The sequence below is a fragment of the Oratosquilla oratoria genome, chromosome 4 (assembly GCF_046742065.1).
Source record: "Oratosquilla oratoria isolate Oo_2021 chromosome 4, ASM4674206v1, whole genome shotgun sequence".
NCBI classification, from domain to species: domain Eukaryota; kingdom Metazoa; phylum Arthropoda; class Malacostraca; order Stomatopoda; family Squillidae; genus Oratosquilla; species Oratosquilla oratoria.
In genome coordinates this window covers 62609699-62629698 of record NC_134780.1, presented here as the reverse complement: position 1 = coordinate 62629698, position 20000 = coordinate 62609699, and the positions used below count along the sequence as shown (strand labels likewise).

General features: G+C 39.0%; 1 protein-coding gene across 1 annotated transcript in view; it reads right to left on the bottom strand.

Moving 5' to 3' along the window:
- The window catches only part of LOC143024516 (uncharacterized), a 37498-nt gene that overhangs the window by 3736 nt on the left and 13762 nt on the right, over positions 1 to 20000 (bottom strand). The window contains exons 2-7 of the mRNA XM_076183329.1: positions 8287 to 11075; positions 7681 to 8184; positions 6720 to 6869; positions 6314 to 6433; positions 6091 to 6120; positions 1146 to 1330 (exon numbers count right to left, since the gene is read on the bottom strand). Of these exons, the coding sequence (XP_076039444.1) occupies positions 1146 to 1330; positions 6091 to 6120; positions 6314 to 6433; positions 6720 to 6869; positions 7681 to 8184; positions 8287 to 11075 (3778 nt within the window). The remainder of the gene's footprint in view (positions 1 to 1145; positions 1331 to 6090; positions 6121 to 6313; positions 6434 to 6719; positions 6870 to 7680; positions 8185 to 8286; positions 11076 to 20000) is intronic.

The window sequence follows — 20000 nt, the reverse complement described above, 5'->3', positions numbered from 1 at the left end:
ATCTCAGTGCACTACTTAGCGACAACTAGCAAGAACCAGCGACAACTAACAAGAACTAGCGTCAACTGCATTAATTAAACCGACAACTAATATTTTTGGGCATAAAATGTATCTTGCAATGATTTATGATGTATTCGAACCTAATTTGATACGATATACACGACCTAAATTTAATTTATTTGCCGATGAATTTAGCGTCAACTAATCTCAGTGTACGCTGGCGGCCATATTGCTCTGCCAGCACAGGGGTTGGTGTAAATTACCAACTCGCAATGGTTAGGTGGTTTACATCCTGATGAGGCTCACTTCCTTCTAGAAAAGCCTTTTTAACACGTCCTCCGAAACTAATCCTTGAAATAAAGTAAAACATGCAAGACAAGATATATGTACAATAGAATGGATGAAAGCTATTGCGCAGCAAAATTACAAGAGAGAACCTAAGAGGAATTTTATTAATCATATTTATTTTGTGTTGACACTGATTGCCAATTTATCTTCACTTTTTCTTTAATTCAACAGTTGAGTTGATAGTTATTACTGAATTCTCGTCAATTTTCGCAGTACCACTGACAGCGAGATGACACCGAGTTCACATTACCTTTCCACGCTCAACAATCGTCAGTTGAGATGACACTAATTACTGAATTCACATCACTTTTCGCAATACACAATGATTTTTGCATCATCAATTCATCATAAGCTAATACAAGCTAAAAAAATCTATGCGACTTTTAATTTACAATAATCTAAAAAATTAATTAAATATTGCCTACTAAAAAGATTACATAAATCGTGGATCTCATGAATAAAATATCTTTTTTGGAATCAATATGAACATGTATTCAGGTCCTGGCTATTTTAATGTGGACAAATTTCATAAATCGTGCAAACGGTAGTTCTAGGCATAGTTCCAGATTAGATAATACCAAATAAAAATATTTAATTTAGCTTCTCCAATTTTTTCATAAAAAAATTATTTTCGTTTTTTTATTTTTTTTTATTTTACAAAGGTTTCGGATATTGTCGTCAACAAATTTCAGGTTTTCTTCAAATAACCAATCCACCACGTCCAGTGAACTTTGGTGTATTGACTAAATTGAAAGACAATAACTTGTAGAACGCAAGGTGTGGACGTTTTAACCTACATTTGTGGACGTTCCAACTCGTATGTGTGGACATTCTGACTCGTAGGTGTGGACGTTTGGACTGTGGACGATATGGACGTTTTGTCATGTGGACGTTTTGACCGGTTACCCTTGGCAGCAACCGAATTTTTTAGTGTTGTCTTTTTTGTTTTTGTTACTTTATTCCCCCCCATTTTGTCTTTATTCTGTATACCAATAAAACAATGTAGTTATAAGGTGAATCAAGATTCGTAATTCGTAACAGAGGGCGGAAAATTCAATAAACTTAAATTGCTGTGAAATGGAAGTAATTCATAATTTTTCGCTTCTAAGTTTAGCCCTAAAGAGGGCCTAGTGAGTTAGTTGGTCGGTCGGCATGAGAATGAAGGCAGTAAGGGTGGTTTGGATTGGGTTGGGTGGAGGGAGGGTGTGTGGCGTGTTGCCTGCTATAAGGGTGAGAATTGACAGTAGGGCACTATAATAGAGAATTACTTTTATTTTGTGTTAGTTCCTGTTATTTCTCGAATACATCATAAATCATTGCAAGATACATTTTATGCCCAAAAATATTAGTTGTCGGTTTAATTAATGCAGTTGACGCTAGTTCTTGTTAGTTGTCGCTGGTTCTTGCTAGTTGTCGCTAAGTAGTGCACTGAGATTAGTTGACGCTAAATTCACCGGCAAATAAATTAAATTTAGGACGTGTATATCGTATCAAATTAGGTTCGAATACATCATAAATCATTGCAAGATACATTTTATGCCCAAAAATATTAGTTGTCGGTTTAATTAATGCAGTTGACGCTAGTTCTTGTTAGTTGTCGCTGGTTCTTGCTAGTTGTCGCTAAGTAGTGCGACCCGCAAGACACAGCACATCCACAGCAAGGCCGCTTCATTAAATCGGCGACCACCTCCTCTCAGTCCCCCCATGCAGAAAAGGAGAAGACGGGGAGAAATCTCTTCGGGCTGCGTCACTTTATTTTTCATACATCCTCCCTCACCCCACATATCCCACCCACTTCCATTCATGCATCACACCATCATCTATTCACAAACATTCTCCATTCACCCCTATCTTCTGTCCTCTCCCGTCCTTCCTCAACAGACATTCCCCTCTTTCCAAATGCCCCTTTTACCCCATCCATCCATCTCGTCCTACGTCGACCCCTCGTGTTCACTCCTTCCATCTCTGCCTTTCACACCTGTTTTACTAGTCTTTCTTCAATCAATCTTTCCATGTGTCCAAACCACCCTAATACTATTTTATCAACCCTATCTTCCAACTCCCTTTCCACCCCTGTTCTTCTCCTCACCTCATTTCTCACTCTATCCAGCCTAGTAACCCTTATCATACTTCTCAGGCATTTCATCTTAAACATATTCAGACTCCTTCTCTCTTCTTCTATTATGTTCCATGTTTCTGCCCCGTACAGTACTGTCGGCACAATCACTCCTTCATACAATATCCTCTTAACATCTATTCCCAAATGTCTATTTCTCATTACAAAATATAATCCCCAAGCCATCTACTCGCTTCTGTCAATGTATATTCCACTTCCACTCCTACTCCTCCATTTCCTGCCACATTCGCACCCAAGTATCTAAAACTATCCACTTCCTCCAGTCTCTCTCCCTTAATACTCACTTCCAGTTTGCTGCCACTTTCTCCCCTTGTACATCTCATCACCTTACTTTTACCCACATTTATCTTCAACTTCCTTCTTTCGCATACCTTCCCAAACTCTGTCACTAACTTCATCAATCCCTCCTCTGATCCTGCTACAAGCGCAGTGTCGTCAGCAAATACCAACAGCCTTATCTCCCACTTTTCTCCATTTTCTTAACCATATCCACTCCCTGATCCACTACCTTTGCATTTACCTCTCCCATTACCCTATCCATGTATAAATTGAAGAGCCAGGGCAACATAACGCATCCCTGATGAAGTCCCACCTTTACCTCAGAGGACTCACTCTCTCCATTTCTAATCCTAACACAAGCCCTACTACTCTCGTAAAAACTCTTGACCGCTCTTAACAGCTCTCCTCATATCCCATATATCTGCAATACCTCCCACAGTGCCTTTCTGTCTACCCTGCCATAAGCCTTTTCCATATCCATAAAAGCTCAAAATACATCCTTAGCTTTTCCTATAGCTTTCTCACATATCTGTCTTACTACAAAAATCTGATCTACGCAACCCATACCTGTCCTAAACCCACATTGTTCCTCACCAATTACTCCCTCTGTTTCTTTTCTAATCCTCTCAATCAAGACCCTCCCATAGGCCTTCCCAACTACACTTAACAAGCTGATCCCACTGAAACTACTACACTCACACTTGTCTCCTTTTCCCTCGGAAAGTGGAGCTATACAAGCACTCCTCCAGTCCTCCAGCATTTTACCCTCTCTTAAACAAATATTAAATAACCTCATCAGCCAGTCCACCATCACTGTGCCTCCTTTTATTTTCAGACAATCTGCATGGCATCCATCCAACCCAGGTGCCTTACCTGCTCTCATCATAACAGCTGCCTTCACTTCATCTTTCTTTATTTTTCCTCTATTTTCCTTATTCAACACGGTAATTTTCTTTGTGTTTCCCACTAAAACTACCTTTCCTTCACCGCCCTCCTTCACATTTACTAACTCCCTAAAATTATTGGAACGAGTGATGACCCTAGGTGGCTACAATTGCTCAAAGCCTTTCATATTAGAGACAAAGCTCCAGTCATTAACATCCAAAGCAATTTGATCTCCATTATCCCATTGTATAGAAACAGAAATCCCCCACTCCTCCCTCCCTCCACCCCACTCTCTTCCTTCTCTCCCCCTCCTCCCCTTCCACCTCCACCCCCTTCCTCCTCCTCCTCTCCCCCCCACGGTGACCACACCCGCCTAACCCCCCAACCCCGTTACCCCGTGACCTCTGAGATCCCATTGTCAGACCATCTGACCATAGGCTTATATATATATCTGTCATCCCCGACTTGTCATTTTTCTCTCCCATCCCTTTAAATGTAAGTCTTCTTGTAACATTATCATCGCATTTATATGCATTTATATTGTATCCCTCATATTCTACTAGTATTGTTCTAGCACACAATTGTCACCATTACTGTATTTATGTAACTTTTGTCATTTTGTCACCATTACTGTAATTATGTCATCATTAAGACGAAACGTTGAGCTCAAATAATGGAAAAAATAGAAGAATATAGTGATTTAGTTTCAATTCACCCGGTTAATGGCAAATCTCTAATCAGGAAAATCGAGAATACGAGGAAAAAATTGAATAACTACAACAATGCTGTCGTTTTTAACTCCACGTGTATTACTGAGAACCTGCTCCCCTATTTTACACACATACATACATACATATATATATATATATATATATATATGTATATATATACATGTATATATATATATATATATATATATGTATGTATGTATGTATGCGTATACTGTATGTGTATATATATATATATATGTATATATATGTGTGTGTGTGTGTGTGTATGTATATATATATGTATATATATACATGTATATATATATATATATATAATGTATATGTGTATTTGTATATGTATGTATATATATATGTATATATATATATATGTATAATATATATATATATATATATATATATATATATAATCTATATAATGTATATGTGTTTTTGTATATGTATGTATATATATATACATATAAGTATATATACATATATATTTGTATTATATATACAGTATATATATATATATATATATATGTGTGTGTGTGTGTGTGTGTGTGTGTGTGTCTGTCTATACAACTATATATATATATATATATATATATGTCTATATATATATATATATATATATATAGATGTGTGTGTGTGTGTGTGTGTGTGTGTGTGTGTGTGTGTGCCTATGCTGTATATATATATATATATATATATATATATATATTATATATATTATATATATGTATGTGAGTGTGTGTGTGTGTGAGTTGAGTGGAGAGAGAGAGAGAGAGAGAGAGAGAGAGAGAGAGAGAGAGAGAGAGAGAGAGAGAGAGAGAGAGAGAGTGTACATGTGTATGTGTGTAATCTGAATTTCATATTTGACAAAAACTGTGAAATAATTAAACAGCTATGATGTTTAAATTTGTATACATCCTAAGATCTTTTATTGTTGACAGCAACAAGTAGATCAAAGAGATTATTCATATTAGCTTTTCGAAGCTTATTTTGTGTGAAGGTTGACGTTCTTAAGGATTTAATTTCAATAATGCACACTCTTGATCAATACATCAACTACACAATTGCGTACTCGTTAATTATTACAATATGTATTTCTCCATGTAGGCGTCGTTATAGAATATTATATGTATTCTATTTTCTAAAAAGTTATTTTAATAGCTTTATTCAGAGACTGGACTACCTCACCAGAATCACTCAAGTCCTTTGAGAGTGGGGTTGGTGTGGTTAGTCGAATTAATGAGCGTAGTTAGGCAATAAGATATACGGTATGTATAAGTTACGCACCATTTTGTCGGTCCTGACTGCCAACATAGTCATCTTAATGCCCAATCCTACCAAATTCATTTACATAAACACATGAAGGAGACTGCAAGAGACCATAAGGCTTACACTAGGCAGTTCCATGTCCATTACTCCCTGTCATCCCCATCCATAAAGTTGTCTAACCTTTTCTTAAAACAACCGATAGTTTCAATGCTAAATACATGGTTACTAAATCTATTCCATTCGTTGACCATTCTATTGGTAAATAAGTTCTTGCCTATTTCCTTCTTAAATCTGAATTTGTCCAATTTAGTATTCATGTCTTTTTGGCTAAAAATGGTCGAAACAGTCATCTCTCTGCGATTGGACTGTTCGGGCAGGTCACCGCAAGGAATCGGGGAGAATTGCGGGACTCGAATCCGCGACAAGAAAAATGCGAGACCAGCTCTCTACCGACTCCGCCGCCTGCACACACTTTTCTGGCTGAAGATATAGGAGCATAAGAATGAAAGAGACTGCAAGAGACCATTAGGTCTACACTGGGCAGTCCCATGTCCAACACCTCCTACCATTCCCATCCAGTTATGTAACCCTCTCTTAAAACAATGACTTTTTGCAAACGAGGGTCGGATTCCAAACTGGAAGGGGTCTGGATTGGTCTGGACCTCCTTCATGCCTGAGCAAGGCTCTTAAGTGCTTTATATCGCCTGGAGGCAGCTTGAATGAAAAACGTAGAGATATCCAGTAGGACCCCACAACATGATACCCCTCTCAGTGTGGAGGGGATGTACCTTGGCTGAAAAAATAGCTTGGCGGTAGAAAGAATAATCGGCTAAGATCATGAAATGCAGCAAAATGGCAATCGCCACCCATAAGTGCCATTGATTTGAGAAGAGGGTTCCCTTTTTTCATTATGTCTTCCAGAATGACGGTCTAGAGTTTTTGAGATCCTTTCCGGATCTCCTTAATTGCCACAAAACTACGTCCCTTCAGCTGAAAGTTCACCTTGGAGAACAGGAAATGGTTGCAAGGTGGGGGGGGGGGTACGAAGAGGTTAGGTGGGGAGTGAGTACTGTACTTACGGAAGCTGTGTCTAGGCGAGTGCATTTTCGTGATGAAGAACCAGGTCGTTCTTCCGGATATTTGCGGCAGATGCTTTCCCTCGGACTCGAGCTTGACAGTAGAACTCTCTGTTTGACCGGAGAGAAATGGCTATACGGACAATGCCTTGGCTGTTGTTAGAGAGAAAATAAAAGCGATCAACATGTACTTGACAATACTGTGAACTTGGCGTGCTTCTCCTTCTGTGAAGTGGAAAACTTTCGTTTAGATGACGACTGCATTATGTCATGTTCACAAACATAACCCTTTGATTCATCACTAGTTATCGAACTTTACGATGAAGTTTGGGTCATATCTGAGTTGATCTCTGATCTCCCTGTAAATTGCAACAAGTCCAGCAAGTCAGACAAAATGCGCTCGATGCTCCCATATCCCATTCATACGATATTGATAATAATAATAATAATAATAATAATAATAATAATAATAATAATAGTAATAATAATAATAATAATGATGATAATTATATATAATAGTAATAATAATAATAATGATAATAGTAATAATAATAATAGTAATAATAATAATAATAATAATAATAATAATAATAGTAATGATAATAATAATAATAATAATAATAATAATAATAATAATAATAATAATAATAATAATAATAATAATAATAATAATAATAATAATAATAATAATAATGTGGATAGGAGGTAAAGGGAACACGGGCTGAGGGAAATACTTTTATTCCTGACTAGTTTCGCCTGAGTGGCTTCTTCAGAGGAATATAGTTTGATTTTTTTTATTTGGTAGATAATGTTTATCTACACACGGGCCTTTCTCCATTCGGAGGCCCGTAAGTGTTGAGTCGCTCTGTGTTCAGCTACTCCGGCGTTTTTGTAGTTATCTGGGCGGAGGGTATCCGACCAGGATGTGGGCAAGCCGTTCTATGTTTTCGGTGATGTTGTAAACTATGTCGGCTCCAGTCTTCCAAGCTTCGGGGGCCATGGGGTTGAACTGTCTACCTCTTCTCAGGGCGATGGTGTGAGCGCACTCTAGTAGGTAGTGAAGGAGAGGTTCTGAGGTGTTCATCCCGCAGTGGTCGCATTCCCTTTCCTGTCGTTCAATGATTTCCCAGCAGCATTTGTACCCCAGCCTGAGCCTGTGGATGATCACGGAGAGTCCTCTGTCGGCGATCTTGGTGGCGGGATGAGGGCACAGTTTGGTGGCCCTCTCGTACCACTTTGCACTTGCTGATGCTGAGTTTATCGATTTTCTGTGGTTGGCTACCTTTGTTCGTTGTAGGTGGTCTCTGGCCCAGCTTTTGATTAATGTGGTTGATGGTTGGACTTGGATTTCAATGTGAGGATGGTAGCGTGTTGTCTTGGCCAGCTCATCTGCTCGTTCGTTTCCGTGTACCCCTATGTGGCTGGGTATCCAGTTGATGATGACTGGGCGATTTTGTCTGTTGTGTAGCTGCAGGAGGTAGAGTATTGTTGTGATAATGTTTATGTTGGTGGGTATGTCCTTCTTCTGGAGTACTTGTGTCACCGCAAGAGAGTCTGTGTGTATGACCACCGGCCCTTGTAGTTGGCTTGAGTACTCCAGAGCTTTTTGCATTGCCACCAGCTCAGTCTGTAGGGTCGAGCAGTGGTCTGATGTGCGCCAGGCGGCGGTGTATGTTGCGGAGTATATTCCTGCACCTGTTATGCCGTTCTCCGGGTCGACAGTGCCGTCAGTGTAGCAGACAAAACCACCCTGGGTCTCCGTTGCCTGGATCGCTGTTCGTGCAGCGTCTCTCAGTTCCCCTGGTGAGCAGTGATTCTTTGCATGTGGTAGTTGTGTGTGGTTGAAAGTAGTTGTTGGGGATATCCATGGGGCTGGAGGTCGGTACTTCAGGCATGCCCTGTCTGGCTTCAGAGCCTTTAGGTGCCCTTCCATGCCTGTCGCGCGGATTTGGTCTCCTAGGTGTCCGATGTATGTATCTGGTCGTGGTAGGTCCGGGTGCGCGTCCAGGTGAGCCTTGAGTTTAGTCTTGAGATGTGAGTCCCTGTCGCTCAGCAGGGCCTTGGCTGCCGCGGTGCAGTTCCGGGTCTGAATCCTGGCCATCAGTGGTGGTATGCCAGATTCCATCTGCAGGTTGCTTTTTCTGGTCCACATGGGAGCACCTAGGATGAGGCGAAGGGCGTTGTTTTGTGCAACTTCAAGTGATTCTTCCTGCTGTGATGTTAGATGTGATAGGACAGGTGCTCTATATTCAATAATGGGTCGGATGCAATACTTGTAGTAGTGTTCCAGTACCAGGCGGCTGGCACCCGCATCAAGTGATTGCATATATCTCATCGGAGCTGTCTTCGTTTTTGTCATTTGCTTCAGCTTCTGGATTTGAAGAGAGGATGACAAGGTTTTCTGCACAGTGACTCCAAGATAGGTGAAGTCATCCACCCACTCAAGATCTTGCTGGTGTATGGAGATTGGCCTTGGGTTTGCCATTTTAATAGTCATGGCTTTTGTCTTCCTTACGTTTATCTTGAAGCCTAGGTGTGTGCAGCTCTTTTGTATAGTTTTGAGTGCTTTTTGGGCATTGGTGCGGCAGTTAGGTCCCTTGCTAACGATGGCGATGTCGTCAGCATATATGAAGATCTCAACGTTCCGTGGTCGTGGGAGGGAGGCTATGTTGTCCATGTGCACGTTGAACAGGTAGGGACTCAAGATGGCTCCTTGAGGGGTGCCGTATTCCAGGTCTTTGTAGCTAGACACGGAGCCCTGGAAACGGACTCTAGCCCGTCTGTTTTGGCAGTATGCCTGTACCCATGCCAGAAGGTTGCCTGCGATTCCCTTTTCGACGAGAGAGGTCAGCATCGCTGAGGGGTTGACCAATTCGAAGGCTTTTTCTAAGTCCAGGAAGACGACGATTGCCTTTTTCCCGTTGATGAAGCTGAGGAAGTCCATTGTGCACTCCGTGGTTCCCACCATACCCCGATAGGCATACAACTGTGGATGGAGTGGCCCTACTTTCCATTTCAGCCTGTTGAGCACCATTTTCTCGACGGTCTTCTCTATACAGCTAAGTAGGGAGATGGGTCTGTAGCTGTTGGCCTCCTTGGACTTGGGGATAGGAACTATATCCTGGGAATTCCAGTTCCTAGGTCTCGCGTGTTGCGCTAGGGTGCGATTTGCCAAGAGTAGAATGGCCTTCCATCCGGCGTCGCCAGCGTTCTTGATCATCGAGTAGGTTATCTCGTCTGCCCCAGGTGAGGTGTCTTTTCCCAGGTGTCTTGCCGCTCGGAGCTCTTGTAAAGTGAAAGGTTCGTCCATGTCTGCAGGTGTGTGTATTGCCGTGGAGATTAGTTCTTGTCGCTGTTGTTCCAGTTCTTGTTTCGTCCTAGTTGCGCACGGAAGTTGCATAGGAGATGTCCTTTGGGCAAAACCGATTGCTAGGCGGTCTGCTTCTTGTTCCGGATCCGGGTGGATGATCCTGCTGGTCCTGTTTTTTCCCGAGACTCTGTGTAGCCATCTCCATAGCTCCCTGGTGGTTGTATGACTGTTGAGCTGGGAGCACCATTCTAGCCATTTTCTCTGTCTTATTTCTTGCAATTCCTCGTGCATGTGTCGTATGGCTTCTTGGAGTTGCTTCCTGTTGTCTGCGTTGGGCCTCCTCTTGTGAATTTTCCTGAGGCGGTTGACTCTGTGTTTTAGGGTCTTGACTCTGGGACAGTAGTACCACGTATCCTTGCACTCCCTGCTGGGCTTCTTCTTCCGTGGCATTGCAGCGTCCGCCGCGGCGTGAAAGGCAGTCACAAGGTCCCTTTCTTGGTCGTCGATGTCCAGTGGGGGAGTGTAGTCTTCAAACCACTCTGTCAGACTTTGCGCAAATTTATCCCATTTTGCGAAGGCAGAGTTCCAGCCTTTTGGTGGGCTAGGGAGCAGCTGAATTTGGGGAATTTTGATCTTCGTTATTGTTGCGTAATGGTCACTGGTCAGGACTGGGTGGACCCTCCACTGTGCAAGGCTTCGAAGTTTCGCGGGAAGGAAGGTGAGATCAAGCCTCCCTCCCCTTATGTGTGTTGGTGCTCCGCTGTTGAGGAGGCAGACGTCCTGAAACTCGCTGAGAAGGTGCGCGACGTGGTGACCGTTGGCGTTGGTTGTTGAAGGAGAGGAGAGTATGGGGTGGTGAGCGTTTATATCTCCCCCAAATACAATGTTATGGCTGTCGCAGTTTCCAAACAGTTGTGAGAGATCGATGTTCTCCGTAGACCGGGAGTACAGATTGTAACATTGGAGGGTGACCCCGGCAAGTTGGTCAATATATATGGCATAAAAAGGAACGTGGCAAAGCGTCAGGATGGTCCCCCCCTCGACCTCATCTGTCGGTGTGACGAGCTATCGCAGCGGGTGGACCAATTATCCGGATGTTGGTATTCACGTGGCTGAAATGTCCGCTTGGATCAGGGGCTCTGTGTTTATTGTTCATGACGACAAAGCGTGCTGCTGCTTTAGCCCACATTAAATCCCCAGTCCTCTTATTGATGTTATCATGGATGTTGGTAAAAACGGACTCCATCGCCTTTCTTTCTTGCCGTGTAATGTTATCCGTGAGAATTTTTTTGCCTGGTCCCATTTCGGTAGATGGCCTCTTTCGTCGACATGGTTTACTAATGTACTACTAACCCTGTGGTGTCTTACATCTGCTCGGTGTTCTTTTAATCTGGTGTCTAAGATTAAAAGAACACCGACCAGATGTAAGACACCACAGGGTCATGAACAATAAACACAGATCCCTTGATCCAGAAGGACATTTCAGCCACGCGAATACCAACATCAGGAATAAAAGTATTTCCCTCAGCCCGTGTTCCCTTTACCTCCTATCCACATTCGTCACAATGTATACGCAATAATAATAATAATAATAATAATAATAATAATAATAATAATAATAATAATAATAATAATAATAATAATAGTAATAATAATAATAGTAACAATAATAATAGTAATAATAATAGTAATAATAATAGGAATAATAATAGGAATAATAATGATAATAATAATGATAATAGTAATAATAGTAATAATAATGGGTCCATGACTTTTCGTCGCGTCGCGGGACTTTTCGTCGCCGGACTTTTCGTCGCCGGTCTTTTCGTCGCCGGACTTTTCGTCGCCCCAAGCATAAACTGTATGCAAAGATTGACAATATTTGAAATATAAAATAATTGAAATATAAAATTGGAAATATATGATTTAATGCCAAATTCAATATACTTCTTCTTATTGATCTTGATGTGATTATTGGTAGTACTAATAACTTACTAATTTTATAATAAATGATTTTACCCTTACACTTTAATGAATAGCTTCATAATTATGATTTCGTGTCAAATTATTACTGTATGATATGCCAATAATGAATTATCATATATACTGACGTGTCAAATATATATTTAGATAATGATGTATTAAATTATTTATTGTAATTTAAATAAAATTGTATTTCATCTACGTAAGTTAGGGCTCAGGTATTTGCAAGTCGGACTGGTTAAGGCAAGAATGAATGGTTTATACGGCACTGAGATGTATAGCTATTTGCCACACTCATATTATTGCATTGGGAGTAGGAATATAAGTACAAGTATGACATTAAATCATATATTTCCAATTGTCAATCTTTGCATACAATTTATGCTTGGGGCGACGAAAAGTCGCGGGGATGAAATGTCGCGGCGACGAAACGTCCAGCGACGAAAAGTCCGGCGACGAAAAGACGGCGACGAAAAGTCGTGCACCCAATAAAAATAATAATAATGACAATAATAATAATAATAGTAATAATAATGATAATTATAATAATAATAAATAGTAATAATAACAATAATAATAATAATAATAATAATAATAACAATAATAATAGTAATAATAATAATGATAATAATAATGATATTAATAATGACAATAATGATAATGACAATGATAATAATGATAATAATAGTAATAATATTAATAACACTAATAATAATAATAATAATAATAATAATAATAACACTAATAATAATAATAATAATAACACAATGATAATAATGATAATAATAATAATAATAATAATGATAATAATAATAATAATAATGATAATGATAATAATAGTAATAATAATAATAATAATGATAATAATAATGATAATAATAATAATTAGATATAATAATAATGATAATAATTAATAATAATAATGAATAATGAAAAAAGGATATGGCACAATCACCAAAGACTTCATGAAACAGTCGGTGGGTTTTTGCATATTTCTTGTTAATCTTTACTCGGCGAGATCATCCATTGTTAGCTCGCCGGCATCACAGAATTGAACGTAATCGACACGTCCACTTACGTTTACGTTCGCTTCACCTGGTGGAAAAAGAACACATTAAACACGGATTGCTCTCACTGTTCAAACAACTAGAGCTTAGCGTTAGGCGATTTTATTCAGCTGAAGTTTGAAAGGGTGACTGTTACGATTGATCCCTTGAATCTGTAATGTTCAGACCAATGCTGCACTATTTCATTCAGTAGAGGGTAGGGCCCCAAGTTTAAAGGATTAAATATAAATCAAGTAAACGACGTTTAGTCCAAGAGGTTTTACCTAATAAAGCTGCCTCGCATTGGGGAGTTCAATAAACAAAAAATAAAAAATATTGATTTATCTATTGTCGTTCTTTAAAATATAAACAGCATTTTAGTAGCTCTTCTTGGCTTTTTTTTTGGTACACTTTGAAATGTGTAAGTTAAAAAGGAGTTTTTGCACATCTTTGATCGCCAGAGGTCACTTCACATCTGCAACGTGGAGGTCGCTATTGCTGAATGAGATAACTTTGTGAAATCGTCTTTAAAAACCACAATGTTGGAACAATAATATGTCGAGGCTGATGGCCTAGCTTTAGTCCAGTCTTTGATGTCTACATTAGTTTTCCTCGGCTGAATAAAATCGCATGGCGGTGACCAGAAAGTCGAATAATTGACGTCAGTATTCTTATTTCAGTTGCCAGCAAAAAAAAAAAAAAAAAAAAAATAATAATAATAATAAAAAGATTAAAAATTAATTAGATAAGATAAAATAAAATAAAATAAAATAAAACAAAATAAAATAAAATAAAATAAATCGAAAATAGGTACCATGTACTGTGGTAGATCTTTTACCTTATTCCAAACGCCAGGTCATTTAATCCAATTTAGGTATACGGTCCCCGACTTGAGATTCTCTTATGTTCGAGACCCGTGCAGCTCACCACCATCAACACGACCACCATCATCGCTACCACCACCACAGGATCAAATAGCCTGGCGGCAGTTAAAAAAAAAATCCGAAAAGGTACAATGCAGACCGCTTTAACCTCTATTGAATAGGAGGAGTTTCAGGGAAATGAATGGAATATCATGGCAACAGCACCCCTCCGGACGGGCTGAGTGATGTCGGCCGACTGCTGTTGCCTGTCCACGGTGGCCGGGGGTGGAGTGCCCACCTCACCCAGTAAGGAAGAAGTTCGGCTGGGTTTGGAAGATGTTGGCCACACCACAGCATCGGGTGGTTTCGTTGCGGAATGGTTGTCAATGTCTTATCTACCCCATACATCGGACCAGAGATATGCATCTGCTATCACTCCCTATCAAGGTCACAGCGAAAACGGCCCATCACCAGAATGATCCAAGCCTCCGCTTATAACACGTTCCACGGGAGCCTTTTGTAAGCGGGGATTTTAGGGATTTTTTCCCCAGTGGATTTATATATATATATATATATATATATATATATATATATATATATATATATATATATATATATATATATATATATATATATATATATATACATATATATATATATATATATATATATATATATATATATATATATATATATATATATATATATATATATATATATTCTCCAAGATCCTTACAAATAGACTAAGTCAAGTTTTAGATGGAAACCAACCGAGAGAATAGGCAGGCTTTAGGAGCGGATATTCGACTCTAGACCATTTGCAGGCAATGAACCAACTAATCGAGAAAACGACAGAATACAATATACCTCTGTGTTAAGCTTTTGTAGATTACGAGAAGGCTTTTGACTCGGTAGAACAAATAGCGATACTAAACTCGCTACGCAAGCAAAGTACAAACGAACGGATCGTAAGAGTTTTAGAAAAGATTTATGCAAAAGGTACCGCTATAATTCGACTACATAAAGATACAGAAAAAATCTAAATCGAGAAAGTAGTACGGCAAGGCAATACAATTTCAGCCAAATTATTTACAGCTTGACTGGAAGAGATTTTCAAAAGGTTGAGTTGGGAAGAAAAAGGTTTGAAGATTAATGGCGAATATTTGAACCACCCAAGATTTGCGGATGACATTATTCGTATTTCAGAAGGAGCAGAAGACTTGCAAGATATGCTGTGTGATCTAAACAAAGAAAGTCTCAAAGTAGGTTTAAAAATGAACAAGCACCCGGACCTGGCTTCGCCAGGTGTGCTTGGCCTACGGCGTAGCTCGCTTCGCTCGCGAAGGAGTCTTCAAAATCTCCTAAAGGAGCCTTCAACCTCCAAAAGGAGTCGTCAAAGTCTCCCGATGTTGTCAAATTCTCTCGCTCTTTCTCTCTCTCTCTCTCTCTCTCTTTTTCGTTAGGTCAATCATAAAGGCAATAAAATTTCGGAAGGTGGTCATAAAAACGCCAGGAAATGTTCAAAACAGATCAACTTTATTTTTTTTTTATGTATATAGATTCTCTTGGCAATATTTCGTAAAGATTCTCTTAGCAATATTTCGTAAAGATTCTCTTGGTAATATTTCGTAAAGATTCTCTTGTTAACATTTGGTAAAGATTCTCTTGGCAATATTTCGTAAATATTTTCTCATTAATATTTCGTAAAGATTCTTTTGTCAGAATTCCGTAACTCCGTTTTTATGTATATAGATTCTCTTGGCAATATTTCGTAAAGATTCTCTTAGCGTTATTTCGTAAAGATTCTCTTGGCAATATTTCGTAAAGATTCTCTTAGCGTTATTTCGTAAAGATTCTCTTGGTAATATTTCGTAAAGATTCTCTGAGTCTGAGTCAGATGTGTCCCCGGGAGTTAGTATTTCCGGTGATGACTCATTTCCGGAGTAGGAGGTTGGAAGGTTTAGAGAGAAATATTTTTTTATGTATATAGATAAGACCTAAACCAAAGTAATGTTCAACACGAAAGTTCAAATTAAAGAGATTATAATCGATAGTGAGAGTCTTGAAGAAGTTGAGGAGTATAATTGTTGAGGCCAAATGGTGAAAGTGACAAAAGATCATGATAATGAAATAAAAAGACGTATTATAATTGGTTGGAAAGTGTTTGGTAAATTTAATAAAACCCTGAAAGGCTCTCTACCTTTATGTTTGAAACGTAAAGTTTACAATCAATGCATTCTGCCAGCAATAATCCACAGATGTGAAACTTGGGAACTTACGAAGGCGATGAAAACAAAACTAAGGACGGCACAGAGGAGAATGAAGAGATCGATGATGGGAATAACGCTGAGAGACCGAGCAAGTTGGGTGAGACAGAAGACTAGAGTGAAAGATATTGTGGAGGCGGTAAAAGAGAGGAAGTAAAATTGGGCAGGTAAGTGAGCGCGAACGACTGATGAGCGATGGAGCAAGTGTGTTACTGAGTGGACGCCGCGAGATAGGAAGCATGGAAGAGGGACACCAGACAGAAGGTGGAGAGAAGAGATTGAGATGTTTGTAGGAGTGATGTGGCAGAGGTTAGCGCGGTCGTGTGAATCATAGAATGCCACGAAGAAGGCCTTTGGGCAGCAGTGGACTCAGGATGGCTGATTTGATTGATTAATATATATATATATATTATATATATATATATATATATATATGTATATGTATATATATATATATATATATATATATATATATACATATATGTATATATGTATACATATGTATGTATATGTATATATATGTATGCATATATATATATGTATGTATACATATACATATATATATATTTGACGCAGCTCGAAGGGATTTCTCCCCGTTTTCTCCTTTCCTGCATGGGGGGGACGGAGAGGGGGGTCGCCGAATTTATGAAGCGGCCTTGCTGTGGATGTGCTGTGTCTTGCGACACTGCTTCTGACCCGGGGCAGTGGATGGGATGCAGGGATGACCCGTCATCCAGGAGGTGCCAAGATAGGAGGGAAGAAGGAGGGTGGAGGGAAGTGGAATATATGGGAAATAAAATGGGTGGGAGTATTTTTCTATGCCTTTTTCTTTTTGGCTACCCCCCGTGTAAGGGGGAAAAAGCCTTTGGTATATGTATGTATGTATACATATATATATATATATATATATGTATACATATACATATATATATATGTATATATATATATATACTCATATATATATATATATATATAGATATATGTGTATATATACATATATATGTGTATATATGGATATATATATATATATATATATATAGATATATATATGTATATACACATGTATATATATGTATATATATGTATATAATATATATAATATATAATGTATATATATATGTGTGTATATATATATATATATATATAATATGTATGAGAGAGTGATAGGTGGGGAAGGGTAAATGAAGATGGGCTTTTAGAATACGTCCTAACGTTTCGGTCACTATTACCTTTTTCAGAGGACTCGCTATGTTACATCGTGATCACAAATTTTATACCTGCAGTGGGAGGAACTCGCCAAGCTTCGAGTGTCAGGTCTTTTCCAGAGCGTTGATTATTAGGAGACTAGCTGCTTTGGAAAGGCATATAAATCCTTCTCTATTGTTGTTGTTCATTTGGGTATTTATATGAGCAGCTTCCACCGTCTTTCTCATTTTCTTCTGTAGTCCCTTATGTAAGATCTCGACTTCGTCCCAATCAGGTAGGTTGCTGCACTGTTCGAGGTGGCGAACAAGTGAGTAAGATGTCCTGTGTGCTCTTAAATCATTTTTATGTTCGCTTAGTCTTTTTTCAATCCCTCGACCTGATTCACCGATATATGCTAGGGGACAGCCGCTACATGGGATGCGATAAATCACACTGAGGTTGTTGTGATTATCAGTGTGGTCTTTAAATTTTTTTCCTATTTTATTAGAGGAAGCCTTAGCAATTTTTATCCCACCTTTCAATAAATACCTATCAATATCCTCGGTGATCTCAGAATTAGGTACAGTTATGAAATGTGGCGTGAAATGATCTCTCATTTGTCTAAAACAATTTCTAATATATATATTGTATATATACACACACACACACACACACACACACACATATATATATATATATATATATATATATATATATATATATGTGAGTGGAATGGCGGTGAGCTAAAGACGGAGAACAGTTGGAGTTTTATTCATTGACGTTTCGTCCTTACCAGGACATTCTCAAAGTACATGTACATTGAGAATGTCCTGGTAAGGACGAAACATCAGTGAATAAAATTCCAACTGTTCTCTGTGTTTAGCTCACCACCGTTCCACTCATTTGTCTTCCATACTTCAATATATATATATATATATATATATGTATGCATTGTTAAAATCGACAGCGTTAGTGAGGTTGTTGATCTTCTTGTGAGTATTCTCCAGTTTTCTAACCAATATTCTGCCATTTAGAGGGTGGGCATATACCAAGTTGCCAAAATGATTCATTTATTTCAACGTTTCGTCTAACAAAGAGACATCTTCAGGAAATTCTGTAACATAGATAATAATGACGTACAGAAATATAGAAAACAACATGTAAATCTAACCAATTATACAAATATAGAAGCAAATATCAATAAATGCGCAAATTCACACAAAATAAACACTATACATGGGCTGATGGGGACCGTTACTTACAATAGTTAAAAGGCCCGATGAAATGACGAAGAAAACCCTTCGCTCGGTGACATATATACGCACCTAGCCGGCTTGGGTGGTGGTGGAGGGCGGGAGAGGGGCGGTATCTCATTAATACGAGAAGAAGAGGGTTGGGGGAGGGGTTGGGGGGTTAGGGGGTTGCGGGGTCGGTTGGGGGGAAGATGGAAGGAGTGGGTAGGAGGAGGTGGAGGGGGGGGTTCGGAGAGAGGTCATGCTAGGTAGTAGCTTGGTGCTGCTATACAAAGCGATGACAGAAGTCATGTTGCATTGGATATTAATGATAGGACTACATTCTCTGATAAACATAGCTTCTAGAAGCTTAAGTTTATGTACATCCCTATTACTTGCTATAATCCTAGTGTTTGAAACTAGGTATTCACGGGTGGCTGTTAGGTTATGGTATTTCTTTAAGTGATGTTTTATAGCCCCATTTTGTAAATGCATAGTAATTCTCCTACTGAGACTACATCTAGTAAAACCAATATATGCTGTATGACGGGCTACACAGTTCCCGGTGCTACAGGTGAATTCATAAACACAATTAGTTTTAGACATAGTCTCAGTATTACTATTTAAGTTATTAGTTATAACCAATGAACTAGTTTTAGGGTTGGAGTAGTATACAACCACCCGGATTTCCTTATCTTTAGATACCGGATGACAGTTCTTAGTGATGATGTCTTTAATTATTTTTTCATCTTTTTTGTAACCCTTGTTGAAGATGTTATGGTAGTATATATCAATGAATTGGGGCTTAGGGGATGTTTGTAGGGAAAGGTGGTCACACAACATTTTATTACAAATTACATCAAAATCACTATTAGGGAAACCATTATTCACCAGAATCTGGCGGATGTGCTGCAATTCTGTATGCAGAGCCTGCCAGGAAGAACACACTTTGATAGCCCTCCGGACATACGCTCTAATCACACTGGTTTTATAGCTAGTCGGGCACTCACTTTTGTAGTTCAAACACTTCTCAGAGTTCGTAGGTTTCCTGTACACCTTCGTTGTAAATTCCCCGGAAGAAGAGTTCACTAAAATATCGAGGAAAGGGAGTTTGCCATCCTTATTCATTTCAGTCGTGAAGCTAAGACCAGATTCCTCCTGGAGGCGCAGTCTCAATCCCTGGAGAAGGGCTTCTGACTGTGCGCACACAAAGATGTCGTCTATGTACCTGTAGTATAATGAAGGTTTGGTGACGTCATCTTTAAAAACTGCTTCCTCTACTGCCGACATGAACGCTTGGGCACGTCATTATTATCTATGTTACAGAATTTCCTGAAGATGTCTCTTTGTTAGACGAAACGTTGAAATAAATGAATCATTTTGGCAACTTGGTATATG